The 18047-nt window shown below is 43.2% G+C and overlaps 1 protein-coding gene across 1 annotated transcript; it reads left to right on the top strand.

The window, feature by feature from the left end:
• The first annotated feature begins 2884 nt into the window (after positions 1-2884).
• Positions 2885-16555, top strand: rab11fip2 (RAB11 family interacting protein 2 (class I)). The gene is made up of 6 exons (XM_079730239.1): positions 2885-3031; positions 3403-4004; positions 6362-6762; positions 7596-7923; positions 9437-9503; positions 11740-16555. The coding sequence occupies exons 2-6, from the start codon at positions 3652-3654 to the stop codon at positions 11950-11952; spliced, it is 1362 nt and encodes a 453-aa protein (XP_079586365.1). The 5' UTR covers positions 2885-3031; positions 3403-3651; the 3' UTR covers positions 11953-16555.
• The last annotated feature ends 1492 nt before the right edge of the window (positions 16556-18047 follow it).

The raw sequence follows: 18047 nt of genomic DNA, 5'->3' as shown, positions 1-18047 counted from the left end.
TTTCCTCTTCCCAGCATGCTCTTGTCATTAGTGAGGCTGTGAAGCCCACATCACATCCCCTCTTGATGAATTATTCCATCCTGTAAGGCGCTGAAGGGGTCCACAGGGCACACACATGTAGGTGCTTCCTCCAGGCCTGGGTATCTGTTGTGTGTGTGAGCGTGGGGGGGGGGACACCTGTTGTACCCCTGGCCCCTGCATGCATGACCCCTGAGTCTCTTGGGTTAACTTCTGCTCACAAACCAAATGCAGAAGAAAAAAAAAAAAATCTCATCGCTTTTTTTTTTTTGAGGACCTGGATCTTATTGGCATTCCAGTGGCATCAACCTGTTGTTTATTTGCATGCATTTACTGTGCTGCGAGGGCAATTGCCTTTGCTTGAAAGCTGCCGGCCTGTAGCACAACCCAGAAGGACACAAGGGCCAAGCACTGGAACCAGTGGAGCATCATTATGCTCCATTGTAATTTTGAAGACCATTAAGTCGTTAATATTTATGTCTGTTTCCGAAAGAGCATATAATTAAATTCTAAAATGTTAAAAATCATCATTCATCATCAGGCAAACCAGGAATCTTGACATGTTCCTGTTCATGGGCCAAGCACATAAAAAAACAGGATCAAAAGTGACGCAGCTCTCGAGGTACGATGCTTTAAAATAATCCAGTCAACAACCGGGTCAAGGTACTGTACATCCTGCTGCCTGTACAGATGGTGATCTTTACATTGGGCTCTGAGCTATATGAATGCATTTCTGGCTAAGATCGCTGAGGTATTGCCTTCCAGGAGCCGCAGAGACGGACTAGTTTGCCGGACTTAGCGGCCCTCTCTTTCTACCTCGCTCATCATGCGCCCAGTCGCACATCTGCACCGATATATCAAAGCTTTGTGCACAGAAAAAACATTCCTGTGAGTAAAGCAGGGGTGATTTGTGAGCCTCTCTCCTTCTTTTTTTATTAAATTTCATCTGTGATCTAAATGTTCGCTCGGGCTAAAAGCGAGGCCTTTTAAATCCGTCATCCGTCCCTAACGGAGACCTGCAGCACATTAAGAGCAGCAGTGACGTCACAACCGTTCCCCTCCCCCCCCCAACCCATCTCCCCCCCCTCCCCCCTGCACCTCCTCCACACCCCCCCCCACCCTTCCTGCTCGTGCTCAATGCTTTCTTCATATATTATAGGCTGTCCCCGACAGATGGACAATCTTGCAGCCAGAGGTTTTTCCAAAGTGTTTAATAAATGTAATACAACCTGTATAGTGTTGGAGAGAGCGGACCAAACCAGAGCCATCTGACTCACCGTGGCCAGAGCCCCGGTGGACACGGCGGCCATGAAAGGGAAAGGCCTCCTATTGGCTGAACATGGGGCCCAGGCTGCCATACAATGTCAGACAAAGCCATGAGGAAAATATATAGACTACATATATGTATGCATAAATATAAAAACTGAACATCTGTGTGTGCTTGCTTGTGCTTAAATATACATATATCGGCTATTATTTACAAGAAATGCTAGGGTTAAATTAATAAATCTCCTCCTTTTATTGAAGTCATTAATTTCCCTGATACATCGCTGCTTGCTGGAAACAGTGTATGGACACGTTTGACTCGTTGCCAATACAAAGATCTTTGTAATGACTGCTAACCACAAGCGATAGGCCTAATCAAATATTTTTATGCAGAAGGAATGTGAATACTGATAGGGCAAAAATAAATCTCACAGTGCTGGGAGTAGCGTATACCAGGTGCTGTGCCTTACAACATACTCATGAGCCTGTGTTTATTACCGACGTGTGATTCACAATGGTACGTGCCAAATCTGGATCGCCTTGTGGATACCCTGTTTTTTAAAAGCCCAATATTTTACAAAGCCTTAGCGTTTCATTTAGAGATGTTCTCTGGATAAGAACGGTAATCTCGCTTTGACGGATGGCCTCCCATCAACCTAAGGCCCTTGGTATGTACATACTGCGGTGTTTGTAGCACAGTGATAAAACCAACAGAAGGCAGGTGTGTTTGGTTACCATGTACTTGTCAAGAGGGGTGACGTGCAGTTCTCTATTCGCTGAAGTGGGCTCTTTATCAGCACCTCCATGTCACCGCCGTCGTGTTTGTATGATTAACCCCTCTCAGGTGAAGTGCCCCTCTGTCCCACTCCTCAGACACCCTGCCTCGCACGCAGCCTCGCAATCACACGCGCACACACACGCACACACGCGCACACGGCACACACACACACACACACACGGACACGTACACACACAAGGACACACACACATACGGACACACACACTGACACACACACACAAGGACACACACACATACTGACACACACACTGGCACACACACACACACACAAACGCACATAACCACTCAGGAACACACACACATGGACACACACACACACGGCACACACACACACACACATACACACGCAGCACACACACACACACACGCACATGGAGACATATAAACACACAGACACACACACACACGGCACACACACCCACACACACACACACACACGCACACACACACACATCCAAATGAAATCACACACACAGTGCACAGATTTTAAAAAGGAAGAAATAATACAGGTTTAATTATTCTATCATACATGTAGGTAGCTCTGCTTCAGATACAATTATAATTAAAGCGGCTTATGGATTCTGTATTACTGTATTGATATATGAATATGTGTTGAATTAGATAGATATTGATTTCTCCCTTTGACAGTCTTTTGTTTTATGTCTATTTTCTTTAGTCTATCGTTGGTTATTATTAGTCATATTTTTTTCTGTCTGTCGCTTTGTTCGCGGGTGTGTTTGACAGACATTCCACGCTGCGAGAGGAAATGACGTCACATCAGGAAGTAAAGCTAGCCCCTGCCCGAGTGGATCCTATGACCAGAATCCGTAAGATTTATAAGATTGTTTTCGGCTAATAAACATCGGGTAATAAAATATTAGTGTACGGCAGCCCATCTTATGCAGAAGGCATGAACGGCTTCTTTTACCGGTGGGAAACGGCATTTAGGTACGTAACTATATAATCAGTGGCCTGTCTGTAAAGGAATTGTAAGTTATTGGCTGCTAGCTGGATTCAGCTAACAATACTTAGAGCCATGAATACAGCAACATAGCTTCCTTCAACAGCACTGTACAATACCAATGGCGTTCTCCTTTTAATGCTCAGACCAGTAGGAATCTGTCTTTCTAACGTGTTTCTTACCTTTGATGTAATGACAAAACGTTTCATTGAACATATCTGATTCATTGCATATGCAGTTGTCACTGTTAAAGCCTGTCACTGTCTGTCACTGCAGTTAATCACCAAAACTAATCTTCATCCACATCGTCATAATCATGATCGTGATTTCTATTCCCCGTTCTTCTTCGTATTTGCAGGTGACCTGTCAGTGGCTTGGACATAATGTAAAAATGGGGCTGGCTCAGATTTACGACCTGTTTTGGCTTTTTCCTTTCGATGACGAGTCATAGTAACGCTATTCTATGCAGCAACATGTCAACCAACCCATAGCCATAACAAATCATGCTTCATGCATACAACACTAACTAAAAAATAATTTATGATTAATTGAATGTAACTTACCAATTGAATGCCCCACCACCACTACAATTAAAAACGAGCTAACCATGTCACTGTTGGAGCAGTCTCAGAAGTGGTTCCCAACACATGTCCAAGCCACTGTTCTGCAAGCCACCGGTTTGCAAGCCAAAGGCAAGAATGGAACCAATGATGCTTACACTATCATCCAGCTGGGAAAGGAAAAGTACTCCACATCCGTGTCAGAGAAAACACTGGAGCCCATCTGGAGGGAAGAAGCCTCCTTTGAACTGCCGGGGCTGCTGTTGGAGGGGAATCCGGAGGTGTACGAGCTTTGCTTCATAGTGATGCACCGTTCCTTGGTCGGCATGGACAAGTTCTTGGGCCAGAGGTTCATCAACCTCAATGAAATCTTCGACAACAAGCAACGACGGAAAACAGAGTAAGTGTCTAATTAACGTCTGTGTTTTTTTTCTTTTCAGCAGTGAAATAATTGATTACATTTTTTCCAAAGAGGTCTCTTAATATATTGCAGTTGTGGTGCCTAACTATACAACACTAAGTACTAATATACCCTTTTAGGTTTGGCTTCTACTACACCACACCCAGAAGGATGACAGGTCGGACTAACACCATGCTAATAGTCAGTTTTTCACTAATAGATTAGCTGGACTGCAACTCTTTCAACTAAATACATTTTGAATATAATTCATGGTCCTGGTGGAAAAGCATTTAAGTTGTACAGTGATCTCCCATTGTGGTACAGAGTATACGCCTGGGACCCTTCCCTAGGGAATCCATTGTTGCTCTGTAAAAAATAATAACACTAGCTTTGCTCCTTCCGGTTGGGATTTTGCCATTTTAATACTGTACACACAAGAAGCTTAGCCATTAAATACCCCACATAGTTGTGAGATTATCTGGACGTGGATTTCAGTGTTTTCGGTCCTGATTTCAGGAGAAGCAGCATTTTAAATTGAATGTGGTGGAGCTGGACAAACATGTCTGATTAGTTATTAGTAGTGCTGCTTAGGCTCCGCACAATGTGTTGAAAAACATAAAGGTAGTAAATGGTAATCCAGAGGCTCCCATGTGTCATGGGGTGGTGGCACAACTAAGTACAATATGTGGGTGTTGGCCAACTAAGCCCGGCACACCCATGTGCAATTATTGTCCTACGATGGGCCCAGAATAACCGAATCAAGACAAAGAAGAGGTTTGACCAAGTACAGATACCAATCTGGTTCCTCTTCCCCAATCAGTTGCAGGGAATCACAGTGTTTCCTTATTGGCATAGTTACTGTAAAGGTTGAGTTCATCTGCAGGGCTAAACAAGATGTCCCATCAGGCACGCTGTCATGGATATTTCCCCATTGTGAACCCTTTGGCCTCATCCCGACCCGAACGCTCCCTGACTATCAGGGCCGTACTGTAGATACTGTACCATATCCGTGTCCCACCTCGCCTGTGGTTCACAGCGTTGTTTTGAACCGCCGTATCGAGGAGGAACGTCCGTCCTGATACCCGAGAAGGCCTCCCCCCCCCTTAATTATCGAGCACCTGTGTGTGTGTGTGTGTGTGTGTGATTGTTGAATGTGCGGCGGTTCCCACCAGCGTTGTGGTTAGGGTGGGAGTGAGGCGGTTCCGAGGGGGTGGGAGGTTACGTCTGGCCTTGACGCGCACGTGACGCGCCGGGCCGGCCCGCAGTGCACCACCCCGGCGGCGGCGGCAGCAGACTGGGATCGGGGGGCTAGTGGGAGCCCCTTTGCTGAGTCCCTCAAAGCAGGCCCTTCCTTGTGTTTTCTTTTTGTTTTTTTCATGGTTGTGTTAATATGAAAACTGACATGGCAGGTGTGTATATAATCCACGGGAACTTCACGCTTTCTTTAGCCTGTATGAACTGCAGGGCCGTCCTGTAACGGGTTGTTGCAACAGCTCGCCGCAGCACTGACTAAAGGCCAGATTTGTGCAAATGTCAAATTCTTCCGTCATGGTTAAGTCATAAATCCCATTACTTTTGGTCGAGAAAGCAAAGAGGGTTAAACAAATAGATACCAAAAGCAGCATGAAATGGCGCACCATCATTATTCAATGCTAGGCTATTTCTTAACATTTAGGTTGCAGGAAATAGTGTTTATCCTTTGAATAATAAATGTTTCCCTCCCTGAAATTCTAATAAAATTCGAGCCAGTAAAGGAAATCTATAAAGCTGTAGTATTTGTGTTACTGTTGAATGACATTCAGATCACAGCTGTTAGAATAAACAGGCTTATTGGTTATCCACAAAGAGCTGAAGAGCATAATAAAACACACAAAAAGTACATTTTGTTAGCTAGGGTGGGTCAAATGATCAAAATAATGTATATATTTTTTTACATAAACAAATGTCAATTACCGACTCTGCAATGAATGGAATCAGGCCTGTACTATGTTAGGTCAATCAGGGTCAATGGAAGAACGTGCTGTGACAATTTGACCGACCGTCCACTTGGCTTCCTCTAGTGTTTCAGATTCCTGCTTCAGTGACTGAATCATTTAAATCACATACGTTCTTTTAATGCGAGATGAACTGTGTAGACTATTGCTTGTTGTTGAAGAGTGAACCTGACGAAGCAACAGCGAAACGCGTCGTTTACATAAATTAATCCGCCTACCAATGTGTGGCGATTTTAGTTTTTTTGGCTTTTACCGTGTTGACCCTTGCTTTGATTGCCCTTTTGACTGCTTTCACCTTTCCATAAATATCAAGCGCTTGGTCTCTGACGTGCCGGTGTAAACCGGTCTCTGCCTCCCCCCCAGCTGGTACGCCCTGGAGTCGAAGCCGGGGAAGAAGAGGAAAGAGCGCGGCCGCATCCAGGTCAGCATCCAGTTCATGAGGAACAACATGACGGCCAGCATGTTCGACCTGTCCTCCATGAAGGACAAGCCGCGCTCGCCCTTCTCCAAGCTCAAGGGCAAGATGAAGGGCCGCAAGCACGACCTCCCCTCGGACACGTCCTCGGCCGTGCTGCCGCGGTCCGCCCTGTGCGACCCGGAGCAGGCCCCGCGGGGCCCCGGGGCCCAGCCCCCGCCCGAGGCCAAGGCCAAGAGGAAGCTGCTGGCCGGCTCCCACAAGCTGTCCGCCGCGCACTCCATGTCGGACCTCATCGGGAGCCACGTCCGGCCCAAGCTGGACTCCATGAACTCCATCGACGAGAGCGGTGAGGAGAGGGGAGCCCGTCTGGGCTGCTCGGTGGATTGGTCGTCTAACGTTTTGACATGCTTTTCCGTGACTAGGGATCGACCCATATGGATTTGTTTAGGGCCGATACCGATTTTTTTTCCATCAGCCTTAGCCGATGACCGATATGCCGTTACAGATTTTCCTGAGCCGATATTTGAAGCCGATACTGCTTTTGCTCCCTCAATTTACATCATAGAAATTACAAAACATGATGATAACAAGTTTTACAAGGCTCAATTTAAAAAAGGAGCATGTGTTTAACTGTCTGTAAATCATGCCGGAAAAAAATAGTAAAAAAATGTATAAAAATAATCTGCAACAAAAATCGGCCGATGCCGATGCACGTGAAAAACGCAAATACCGGCCGGCCGATATATCGGTCGATCACTATCCGTGACACACACACACCATCACAAATTAGTAAAAATAATTAGTTTGTTGTACCGTATGAATTCGCCGCGCAATGAGGATATGAACGATCAGACATCTTACTGCCCCAATGCTCAGCGTGTTTAGCGAGAGCCGTATCTTTAATGTCGTCTTACTTTGATCAACCAAACATATTGGGTCATGCTTGTATAGGGCCTGTTTTAAACACCTGCAGCGAGACGCAGCCGGTACGAGTTGAACACTAGCAGCATGTTGGGAATCAAACATGATCAGATTTGAGTTGGTGAATTTTTACTTATCAGAACACTCGGAAAACCCAACAACCGGAACAAAAGCAAACTCACAAACCGTGGACAAATATCTTAAGTACATCCAAAGGCTCCTTTCTGACCGACGTTCCCGTGTTGTTGGCGTTCCCAGGTGGGCCCCACCGACGTTCCCAGAGCGACGTGCCCGACTTCGCCGGCGTGGAGGTCGGCGGCGACCCCTTCGGGGACCTCAGCGACGGCCTGCCGCAGAAGTACGCCACGCTGCCCCGCAACCACAACCCCTTCCAGGGGGAGGCCGCAGCCTGGGAGATGGGCGCCGAGCGGCAGAAGAAGGAGAAGGTGAGCCTGCTGGAGCGAGTGACGGGAAAGAAGGACGCGCGCAAGGCGGCCAACGGCGCCCGCACTGGCAGCACCAGCGACCTCCGCGTGGCCAACCCCTTCAGCGCCGACGTGCAGTTCACCAACCCCTTCAAATCCAGGTATCTGACCCGTGCCGCTGATCTAACACATGGGGTGAAGGCAACCAACACCGGTTGTCTGACCCTAACCCTGACTTAAACCATTCAGTAAGGAATCATCAGCAGCTGACCCTAACCCTGACTTAAACCATTCAGTAAGGAATCATCAGCATCTGACCCTAACCCTGACTTAAACCATTCAGTAAGGAATTATCACCATCTGACCCTAACCCTGATTTAAACCATTCAGTAAGGACTCAACCCCATCTGACCCTAACCCTGATTCAAACCATTCAGTAAGGAATCATCAGCAGCTGACCCTAACCCTGATTTAAACCATTCAGTAAGGAACCATCAGCATCTGACCCTAACCCTGACTTAAACCATTCAGTAAGGAACCATCAGCATCTGACCCTAACCCTGACTTAAACCATTCAGTAAGGAATTATCACCATCTGACCCTAACCCTGATTTAAACCATTCAGTAAGGAATTATCACCATCTGACCCTAACCCTGATTTAAACCATTCAGTAAGGACTCAACCCCATCTGACCCTAACCCTGATTCAAACCATTCAGTAAGGAACCATCAGCATCTGACCCTAACCCTGACTTAAACCATTCAGTAAGGAATTATCACCATCTGACCCTAACCCTGATTTAAACCATTCAGTAAGGAATCATCAGCAGCTGACCCTAACCCTGATTTAAACCATTCAGTAAGGACTCAACCCCATCTGACCCTAACCCTGATTCAAACCATTCAGTAAGGAATTATCACCATCTGACCCTAACCCTGATTCAAACCATTCAGTAAGGAATTATCACCATCTGACCCTAACCCTGATTGAAACCATTCAGTAAAGAATCATCACCATCTGACCCTAACCCTGATTTAAACCATTCAGTAAGGACTCAACCCCATCTGACCCTAACCCTGATTCAAACCATTCAGTAAAGAATCATCAGCATCTGACCCAAACGGCCGAAACAGAAACTGTAGGTTTCCTAACAGCCTTTGTGACTCATGGCCTCGTCCAGCCTCTGTTTCATCACAAGACTTCCTTTTTTCTGCCCCTTGAAACAAGTTGTTTCAAGAGACTTCTTTCAGCACTATTTCATGTATTTCCTTGCACCTATCGCATGCATTTCCTCTCCTGCACACAGAGGCCAGGTATCGGCACTGTGTTTAAGGCCTGGTTAATCAGACTGGAAGGTGTCATTAGTGACTCTTTAGAGAGCCCGGGCTTGATAACGGAGCCCTCTGAGCTACAGTAATGAGATCTTTCAGAGCGATAGACCAACCAATTAACCGCTAATCTCACCGTAGACAGCAGCCCATCATCCATACCGCTGCCTCGGTGGTAGCAGATGAATAAAAGCAATGGTGGTTTGGACCATAACATTTGTATCTCCCTGCAAACAAAATAATTGAAGACCCCATGTGATTGATATTGATCCCACCCGTCCCATTTTCTTTCAAGCTCATGTATTTGCTTTTTCATTGAAGGTTGTCTTGCTGTTTTTTTTCCAGTGATTCAAAGCCAACGGCAAAAGGAGACCTGAAATTTGGCCAGAAAAACAGAGACGTCAAGAAAAATGTAAGAGCCTATCCAGACACTCTCTCATATTTCATATCCAGTCACTCACTCATACAATGCTGGTAAATTGTTGCTTAAGGGAGGTCAAAATAACCCTGCTCTCATTTGGAAAGCAGGGTGCTTTCTGTCATTGAAAATGGAGATATAACAATGACATTTAAAATTAAAAAATTCATTTGTGATATTTAGATTTAAACTAAGACTTATTTTTAATATATGCACTGATTTGTTGTGGCTCAATATAATGTGTAATCCAGAGACGGTTATTGTTAACATCAAAGGGTTGCTATAGGCCCCTTAACATAAGTGTGGCGCAGCCACGTGATTTGTGCCATGCAGACTTTTAATTGAGAACTTTCAGTCTTCTCTGACATGCAGCTGGTGAGGATGATCTCTGAGGCCTTTCGAGAAGTCCAGAGTTGCCATTCAACTAATTAGCCGATGCAGACACTGTTTGTCATCTCTGATCCCGTCATTATATGAGGCGGTGTGAAAATGTGGTCTCCAAGGTCAGGTGTAGTAGTTTGTTAAACTCGCTCTGTAATTGGAGTTTATTTTCTCCTTCCCCTTTTCTTTTTGTTTAGCAAACGGGTAGTTGGTATTTAAGATGCTGTCATCATATGCTTTCTTTCTTTGTGTGTGTGTGTCTGCTTATTTTCCGAAACAAACCTCAGCGTTTGGGAGAGAGAGAAGGAAGGCATTTCTATGTCAGCGATAGGGGCGGACAAAGTGCCGGCTAAATGGGAAAGTGAATGCTGATAATGGCTTTCCTCACCTTCCTCTGCGGGTGTTGAGGGCTGTCGGTAGCCACACATGTGCCCCCTGTGCGAGGCAGAGGCACCCGGGCAGACGTGGCAGTTCCCATTTCCTCTGCCTCCACTGGCTAATTAACCACATGAGGGGAGGTTGTGGTGGTTTGGGGGAGGTGGTGGTGTGGACAGTGAGCGATTTCAAAGGACTGAGCTTTTAGAGGCTGAGCTCATTAGAAATAGTAATGAGACAAGTGGAGAATGCCAAGTGTGCGCCTTATCTTCCTCTCGCTGCTGATCGCAGGAAAATGGTCATCATTACTGTGCCAGTTCATGGTCATTTCCAGGGCTTTGTCACTAGCCGTTATAGCGCTTGATTACATAGTTTGGTGTGTGTGTGTGTGTGTGTGTGTGTGTGTGTGTGGACAGTGGAGCGAGGCTGGTATGTGGAAAGCAGCCCTAATTTCCTTGGGGTAGACTGGCTCCTATTGCTTTTAAAAGCCCCAGCGTAGTATTTCCCCCGTAAGATCTCTTTCTGTTGTCTGTGAGGAATTGGTGACTCAGACTGTTTTCCGAGCGTTCCCTGGGCGTGTAAGCCTTCCAGTAGCCTGTGTGTTGTTAAAACCGATAAGATAGGAGGGAAGCCGGCCCAATCTGGGCTCTCTCGTCTTCTTTCTTTTTTTTTTGTGCATTGTCTTTTATATACAGCGAGAGCGGGCTGACTAGTGCATGGGAGTGGGAGCTGATAAGCGTGGTATTTAAAACAGGGTTAAGACTTAGCTGCTCTCTCTGTATGGGGGAGGAGGCCCAGCGCTGGACTGATAAAGTGGTCCCTCATTAAAAATTATTACAGCTCCTCTTGTGCCCTTGCGGTATGGTCTGCACGTACTGTACCGCGGCAACCCCCCCCACTACACCACCACCACCTCCACCACCACCACCACCACCACCACCACCACCACCACCACCTCCTCCTCCTCCACCAACAAAGATAGGGCTTAGGCTTGGATTGGATTCAGGTTCTGACCTTTTATTGGTGAGATAGGCCGGCACATTGTCCCACAGAATGTAAGAAAAAACCTAATATGGGCCTTCGAGGAACTGATAGGTCGGCAATACCCTTTTACCTGCCGCTGAATGTTCCTTGTTTCTTTTATTCTTTCATTGGGGCTCATTTATTTTGCTCATTTGTGCTGCAAGTTTATATTCGTGTGAACCGATTTTCTGGTGTTTGTTTACCCCCACACACTGAAAGATACCTGCCAACTCCGCTGTCATCAAATCCCTCACGTCTGTCAGCTCCAGGCGCTAAGGGAAAACGTCAATGTATTAACTTAGATCAAAAGATATAATCCCATTTTAGGTTTGTGTGGCAGTTCCTGCACTAGAGAAGACCCACGCGTTGTGTAAACTCGTGGATCTTTCTTTAATGTACAATAAAACCACTCAACCAGCGTCCGCCCTCCTGGCTCCTGGTGCCCCAACAGGAGACGGCGGCCGCCTACAGCAACCTGTCGTTTGACGAGGTGGTGCGGGAGCTCATCAAGCAGAAGGAGGTGGTGAGGAAGAAGGACTCCCACATCCGGGAGCTGGAAGACTACATCGACAACCTGCTGGTGCGCGTCATGGAGGAGACCCCCAGCATCCTGCGGACCCCCTACGAGCCAAAGAGGAAGGCGGGGAAAATCTCTAAGAAGTGAGGATCAAAGAACAATGCCTTTTGCCGACTGGCAGAGGGAGCTGGTTAACTGGTACTGTAGTCAGGAAGGAAGTACTTACTGGAAAAGTAAGCCTGTACAAAGGAGTTTGACTAATGCCAAATTTATGATATATATTTTTATTTAGTTTCAGATCTTTTTTTAAAATCATTTATTTTTACTCCGCTCTGAGTAATTGAATGTAATTACATATGTTTTAAGTATTAGTTCCTTAAGGGGAAATTCCGTGTTTTCTTCTTTGGGATAAATGATTTATCAGGTTAGGTTGAGTTTTTCTTTAGTTGTCGATTTGGATTTTCTTTCATTTTCTTTCAATGACTAATTGAATCTATGGTGCACCATCTTGCCGAACAATCAAAACACTTTTCACAGGCTCACCCAGGAGATTCTAATCCTTGGCTGATGCAGATTGTTAACAAGGCATTTTGGGGGCTAAATATGTCTGATGAGACCAATCATTTCCCCCACACCACCCCTTCTCTGTGCCCAGTGATGCTTAAGGTTGTTTGGGGGGTACACGCCACTTTGATGACGTAACCCTAACAAGACAACTGAAGTCTCTAATCAAATAAATAGCCTTGGCTATTAAGCGAACGCCAAGTTCAGGCGTACCCCATGCATGAAGTGGCCCCGTCTTCCTTGCGTGTTTGGCTGCCATGTTCTATGGATGCCAGCAGCCCCTGGTATGACAGGAGCTCCGTTTGTGATGAGCAGATGTCCCCGGTCGCAGTAGTAGTGGTATGCTGTCTGCTAAAGGACGTGGGTGTCAAGGTGTTGATCATATGGCACCCTCAATAGCTCTGTTTACACTCCCCGACTACTGTCCACTACATGGCACACGCTGGCCTCAACAGCCACTGCCCCCTCACTAGGATAGCCAACGCTGAGTATTTATTGTAGACACTTACTTGCTTCACAATCTTTATTTATGAATGTAATACCGTTCGATTATTAACCATTTCGTTTTGAATTAAGTGACCCCACTGAAGGGAAACCCCCATTAACTGTCACTGTCATCGCTCAGAAAAGTATACCTCTGCTTTAACAATGTGCAACAATACTTACAGGTAGACTGGTGCAGAAGCTATGACACTAACACAGTTTTCAGTACATTTTTACATTTTACAAGTGTAGTCCAAAAGTATCTGTTCACTACCCAAAACCCCTTTCTTTGTTCATTTAAAAAACAAATGTTTACTTTACATACACATACACGATGGTTATTGTTAATGTGTATTCTTTTCACCAATACAAATCCAGAACAATTTGAAGATGGTATTAACCGAGAGGCAGAATAATCTAAACTTTTTCTTTGTGTTCCCTGGTTGACCTGTTCATGTTTCTCGTTGATCGTAGCTTGCCCTCTTGTGTCAGCTCCTGTTTTCCAAGTGGCTCTGTTACAGTGTCTTGTGGAAGTTGCAGTACGCTTTACCGTTCCCTCCTCCGACCTGTCCCCTCGGGGTTGTTCTAATGGGGTCAAGGTCAGGTGACTGTGGAGGGGAAGGAGCAATGACAGCGCAGGACATGTCAAGCCCAGTGTCCGCCCCGCCTCCATGCATGTGCAGGATCATTGTCCTGGTGGAAACATATCCTCCTAAGTGCAGCAGAAGGAATGGCCTGTGTAGAATGGATTGGAGATCCTCTATGGTCATTGTGTGATTTTAATCCTGTTAATTTAAAGCCACCATTGATGGTATTGGCAGACATCGCCAACGTTTGTCTACTAGCAGCTAAAATTCCTCTATCCAATGCTGAAAATACTAAATGGACCTTATTCTACTTGGTTAAGGTACGAACCAGACTGACATCCGAGCATTACAATAGCAAAGTAGTAGGGCCCTATTTATTATGTCAGTATTTATTAGTTGATGTAAAAAACTACATTCTCGGTAGAGAAACTAAATACTAAAATAGATCATTTTGAGGAAACAAGTGAACACGATATTTCATTTTCCCACAAGCACATAAGCCAGTCCGTTAGAATTGCCTAAAATTGCCTTCATTTTTATTAATTTGAACCACCATTATTACGGTAATTAATACTGGTCAGTTATGTGTTGTCGTTTTCCTAATATGCATTTTGATCTTCAAGCCCAGAAGCATGCATTTCTGTCACACATTATGGGATACAGTTACATAAACCAGGCACAGTGCAGTATACTGTTCCACATAACATCTTCCGGGTGTACTGCATTGTAGTTTGGGTAAAATTATTTTACTCTGTTTGCAATTACTTGCACCAGAAAGGTGGCTTTTGGGGCATGGGAACAATGGTGAAAGCAATTGGGTGCTGAGGTTAAGTGCTTTTAAACTCATGAAGATGGCCGTGCTGGGGAAAAAAAAGTATGTTATGAAGTAAAATGTCACTTTATGCCAGATTTTATTTTTGCAAAGACGCGTACATTTTTTACACTGGATATCGGCTTATATTGAAGGTTCTCTTTGCGTTGTTTTGTTTCCATATTTAGCAATATCCTCTTAACTACATATGTACTCTCGGGCAAGAGAATTATAATTTGTCTTTTATTATTTCCAATTGAATTCATCATATGCTACATGCTTGTGGGATAAATGTGCTACTAAATGTTGCTGGTAGTTTGAACTAGTGTTAAAGAAATATATATATATACATGATTATATTTGGTAATGGTACTTTTTTTTCTGGAATGGGAAAGGCTGATTCATATTTTATTTTGATACTATATGGTTTAGTTACTAATTTAAAGGTTTACATTTTTTACGTTGAAGCCCATTGAAAGGAAACGAAGAGGTGTACAGTGTTAAACCATGCTGTCTTCTACTAAATGTACACATTTACACGAAACGTACATTGTGTTTGGATGCATGTATTTATCACTCGCTCTGACGATCTGAGTTTACGTGATCTTACCCTTCTGCTCATGTGGACACGTTTGGTCTCAGATGTGTTGATCAGAGATGGTTTTTATAGATGACCTTTACACTGTATTACACTAACTTACACGTGTGACAAAGTGATATACTGGATATATTTGGAATTTTACAAGTTCAAACAGAACAAAAAAAGTTGCAACTACAAAACACTTTTTCCCCCTCACCAAGTGTTAACCTGCTAAATGTTTTAAAAAAACTGTCTGCTGCTAAGTAGGTCTGTCTGAGGTAAATACACTTAATCGCTTTTGCGAGTCCTAGCTAATTTAGAGCCAACATTTCCCTGAACTGAACGTATGGTGGTTGGCTTCGGAATGCATCATTGTCTTAATACTTTAATTCACAAAGCTTTACCCTAATGAGTTTATTGAACCTTTTCTTTACTTTTTAAGTTTTAAGCATTCTCAAAGTAAAGGCTTATTTTAATTTTTCTTTCTTACTCCCGTGTTGTTAGACACATAACCGTTTACCTAAATTTGGACCATATTTATTATGTTTTGCTACCTTATGTGACACAAATGTCTGTTCTACCGGCACACATTTTTACACATTTTCAAGTCAATCAAGTACTACATTCCCTGTCTACAGTAGATATTAAAATAAATATTTATAAAATTAATAAGTCTATTATTTTATTGTCACTTATAATTACAAAAAAGTGCTAGAAATAGTGGACACATTTAAGGTCTAAAATATTTATTTTAGAAAATTATTCATTAGTCATTATTTCACACGATTTGCACTTTTGTATAATGACTGGCCAACAAGCTTTATTACCTGGATATTTGCATTTTATTTTGAAACAAATGTTTGCATTTGTTCTGTTTTTCTATTAAGTGCTTAACATAAACGTTAAAAAAACATGTTGAATTATATCCCATTTGTTGAACAAATACAAGGCTTTAACAAAGTATAGCCCTTTTTTAATTTTACATTTACAATTTTAGTACTATTTACATCAATTCTTAATTTGATAAACAATGTATCCAGCAGAGTATTGAACGAGTAGTAGTTTAGGAGACCATAACACCTAGACCAAAACAATAAATGGATATTTTGATGAAAAGGAGAGAAAGCTTAAACAGGAATCAAAAAATAGGTTTGAACATTCTTCCATCACCTTTTTTTAAGTTGAGTGCTGATAATATAATATAAACAAATAATGACGGTATAAACAACAATCAAAACATAAGAAAGATTACTTTCTATCTAACTACGATTATATTAAAATTATTAGTTAGCTTTTTAGTCCTTACAATTCACATTATGTAAAAGACTGGTAAGTATTGCGTTTACCAACAAAACTGGCCTGACAATAGCGAGCACAAGTGTTACTGTACACAGGCAAGATGTGCATTACAATACTTTATATCATCGTTACATGTTTATCATCTTTTGTGCCACAAATGTATCCAATTATATATTTTTGAATTACACATACATATTAGTACATTGAATTCCTATTAAACAGCCCGTATACAGGAATTAAAGCTGTGCATCAATGAAGGGAATGAGAGGTTTTGATGGTCCCCATGCTGTTCATAAACATTGAGTTTTAAATGTAATGCAAAATAACATGATGAATAGCAACAGCTGTAATTAGCACTAAATCAAGCAAGGCATTAAACGCTTTCTGTGATGCACCACTTCATTCATTTATTGTCTTTTGATGCAATCCACTGGATGTTTTTTGATGGCATAAGCACAAGTATTGCTCTTTTCAATAAATACACTGTACAAAAAGAATATACTTTTTAGAGAGTATTTTTTTAAATAATATGCATAGCTATATGCTACATTATGATTTATATGTAGTATGTACATATATGATTAAGCAAGTTCTGTCTTTATTCGTTAGTATTTGACTTTGAATAAATTGATCAATGGTGTATATATCACAGGGAATAAATGGACCACCTGTATTATTATTGTGACAGATAATATTACATTAATTTATTAGATCTCTACTGGAAGTGGCTTAATTTGTGCTCTTTTGTGTCCAGCCTCTATTTTCTCCTTTCTCTAAGTGGCTCTTTTGTTCTTGAAAGTTTCCCATGCTTTTTTATCCTGCAAAAGAAAAAGAGAGAAGAGGCATGGTTTGGCAACCGAGTAGCGATGTTGCTAGTTAAAGCGCCCATTTAATTCGCAAGGAGTGTATCTGAAACCTTTCGAGATGTGGCACTCTTTTAGCTTTTTTTTTCTTCTTCTGTGATACCTCTTTGAATAGCAAGTTAAAACATGACCTCTCCACGAAAAAACAGCTCAAAACAAAAGTAAATGGCCACCGCAGACATGGACAGACATACAGTGTGTTGGGGATTGACAGCGTTGCTACTCCAAAGGGTTCAGGATATGAAACCACATCGCCCTATATTTATTCAGTGACTTGATTGCTGCCATTTACTTGGAACAATGTTGTGATGTTTAACATCTTCACCTGTTCTGTCAGTTCTTAATTTGTCTGTCATTTTACCATGGTGAGAAAGTCACTGGGGTAAATTCACTGGGCAACTGTGCTTTTTTAGACCATTTATAAATTGAAGATTGTTCAAGTCTCGCTGCATCATGATCCTCCTTGAGAAAGATCCAGTGTCAGGAGCAGAACCCAAGGGGAACTAAGTAGTTCACTGGCTCGCTTAAGCCCCGCAATGGCAGCATGCTTTCATAATTAATTTTTAATCTTGGTGTATTAAGTTATATTCCATTTCTAAAAAAACGCTGAACACAAATAAGTGTGTAATTGGGCTTTATGTAGGTGTCACCTGTTGTATTCATAAGCTAATTGAAAAACTCTTTGTCAGCCTCACACCTTCATCAGAGGATTGGATTTCACAGAACCCAGCTATTGTATGGCAGTGGCACGCGTCACCTGAATACACTAAATGAATGGCCATTAGTGCGCTGTTCATTATATCATATGGCTGTAATTTGAGGAAATATCTCGCAAACATGTTTTATGTAAGAAACTATGGGTGGGTTTGGTCACTGTAACAGGTGAGCATCTTGTGAGGGAACACACGTGTGTGGACATGTGTGCCAGAGAGACACACGCGTGGGGTAACCTGCACTACCCTTTAAAAATGGATGGGCGTCATTGCCAGGATCAGTGTCACAACACACGCGTCTGAATGGATACGCCCGCGGCAATCATAAGAGGAGCCGATATG

This window comes from Pollachius pollachius, assembly GCF_949987615.1.
Source record: "Pollachius pollachius genome assembly, chromosome: 2".
NCBI lineage: Eukaryota > Metazoa > Chordata > Actinopteri > Gadiformes > Gadidae > Pollachius > Pollachius pollachius.
The sequence above is the reverse complement of the archived record's forward strand: the minus strand, read 5'-3'. Positions and strand labels throughout refer to the sequence as shown.

Coding starts and splice junctions, on each gene's coding strand:
- rab11fip2 (XM_079730239.1), top strand. CDS start 3,652: ATGTCACTGTTGGAGCAGTCTCAGAAGTGGTTCCCAACACATGTCCAA. Junction 6,763..7,595: donor GAACTCCATCGACGAGAGCG/GTGAGGAGAGGG, acceptor TGGCGTTCCCAG/GTGGGCCCCACCGACGTTCC. Junction 7,924..9,436: donor ACCAACCCCTTCAAATCCAG/GTATCTGACCCG, acceptor TTTTTTTTCCAG/TGATTCAAAGCCAACGGCAA.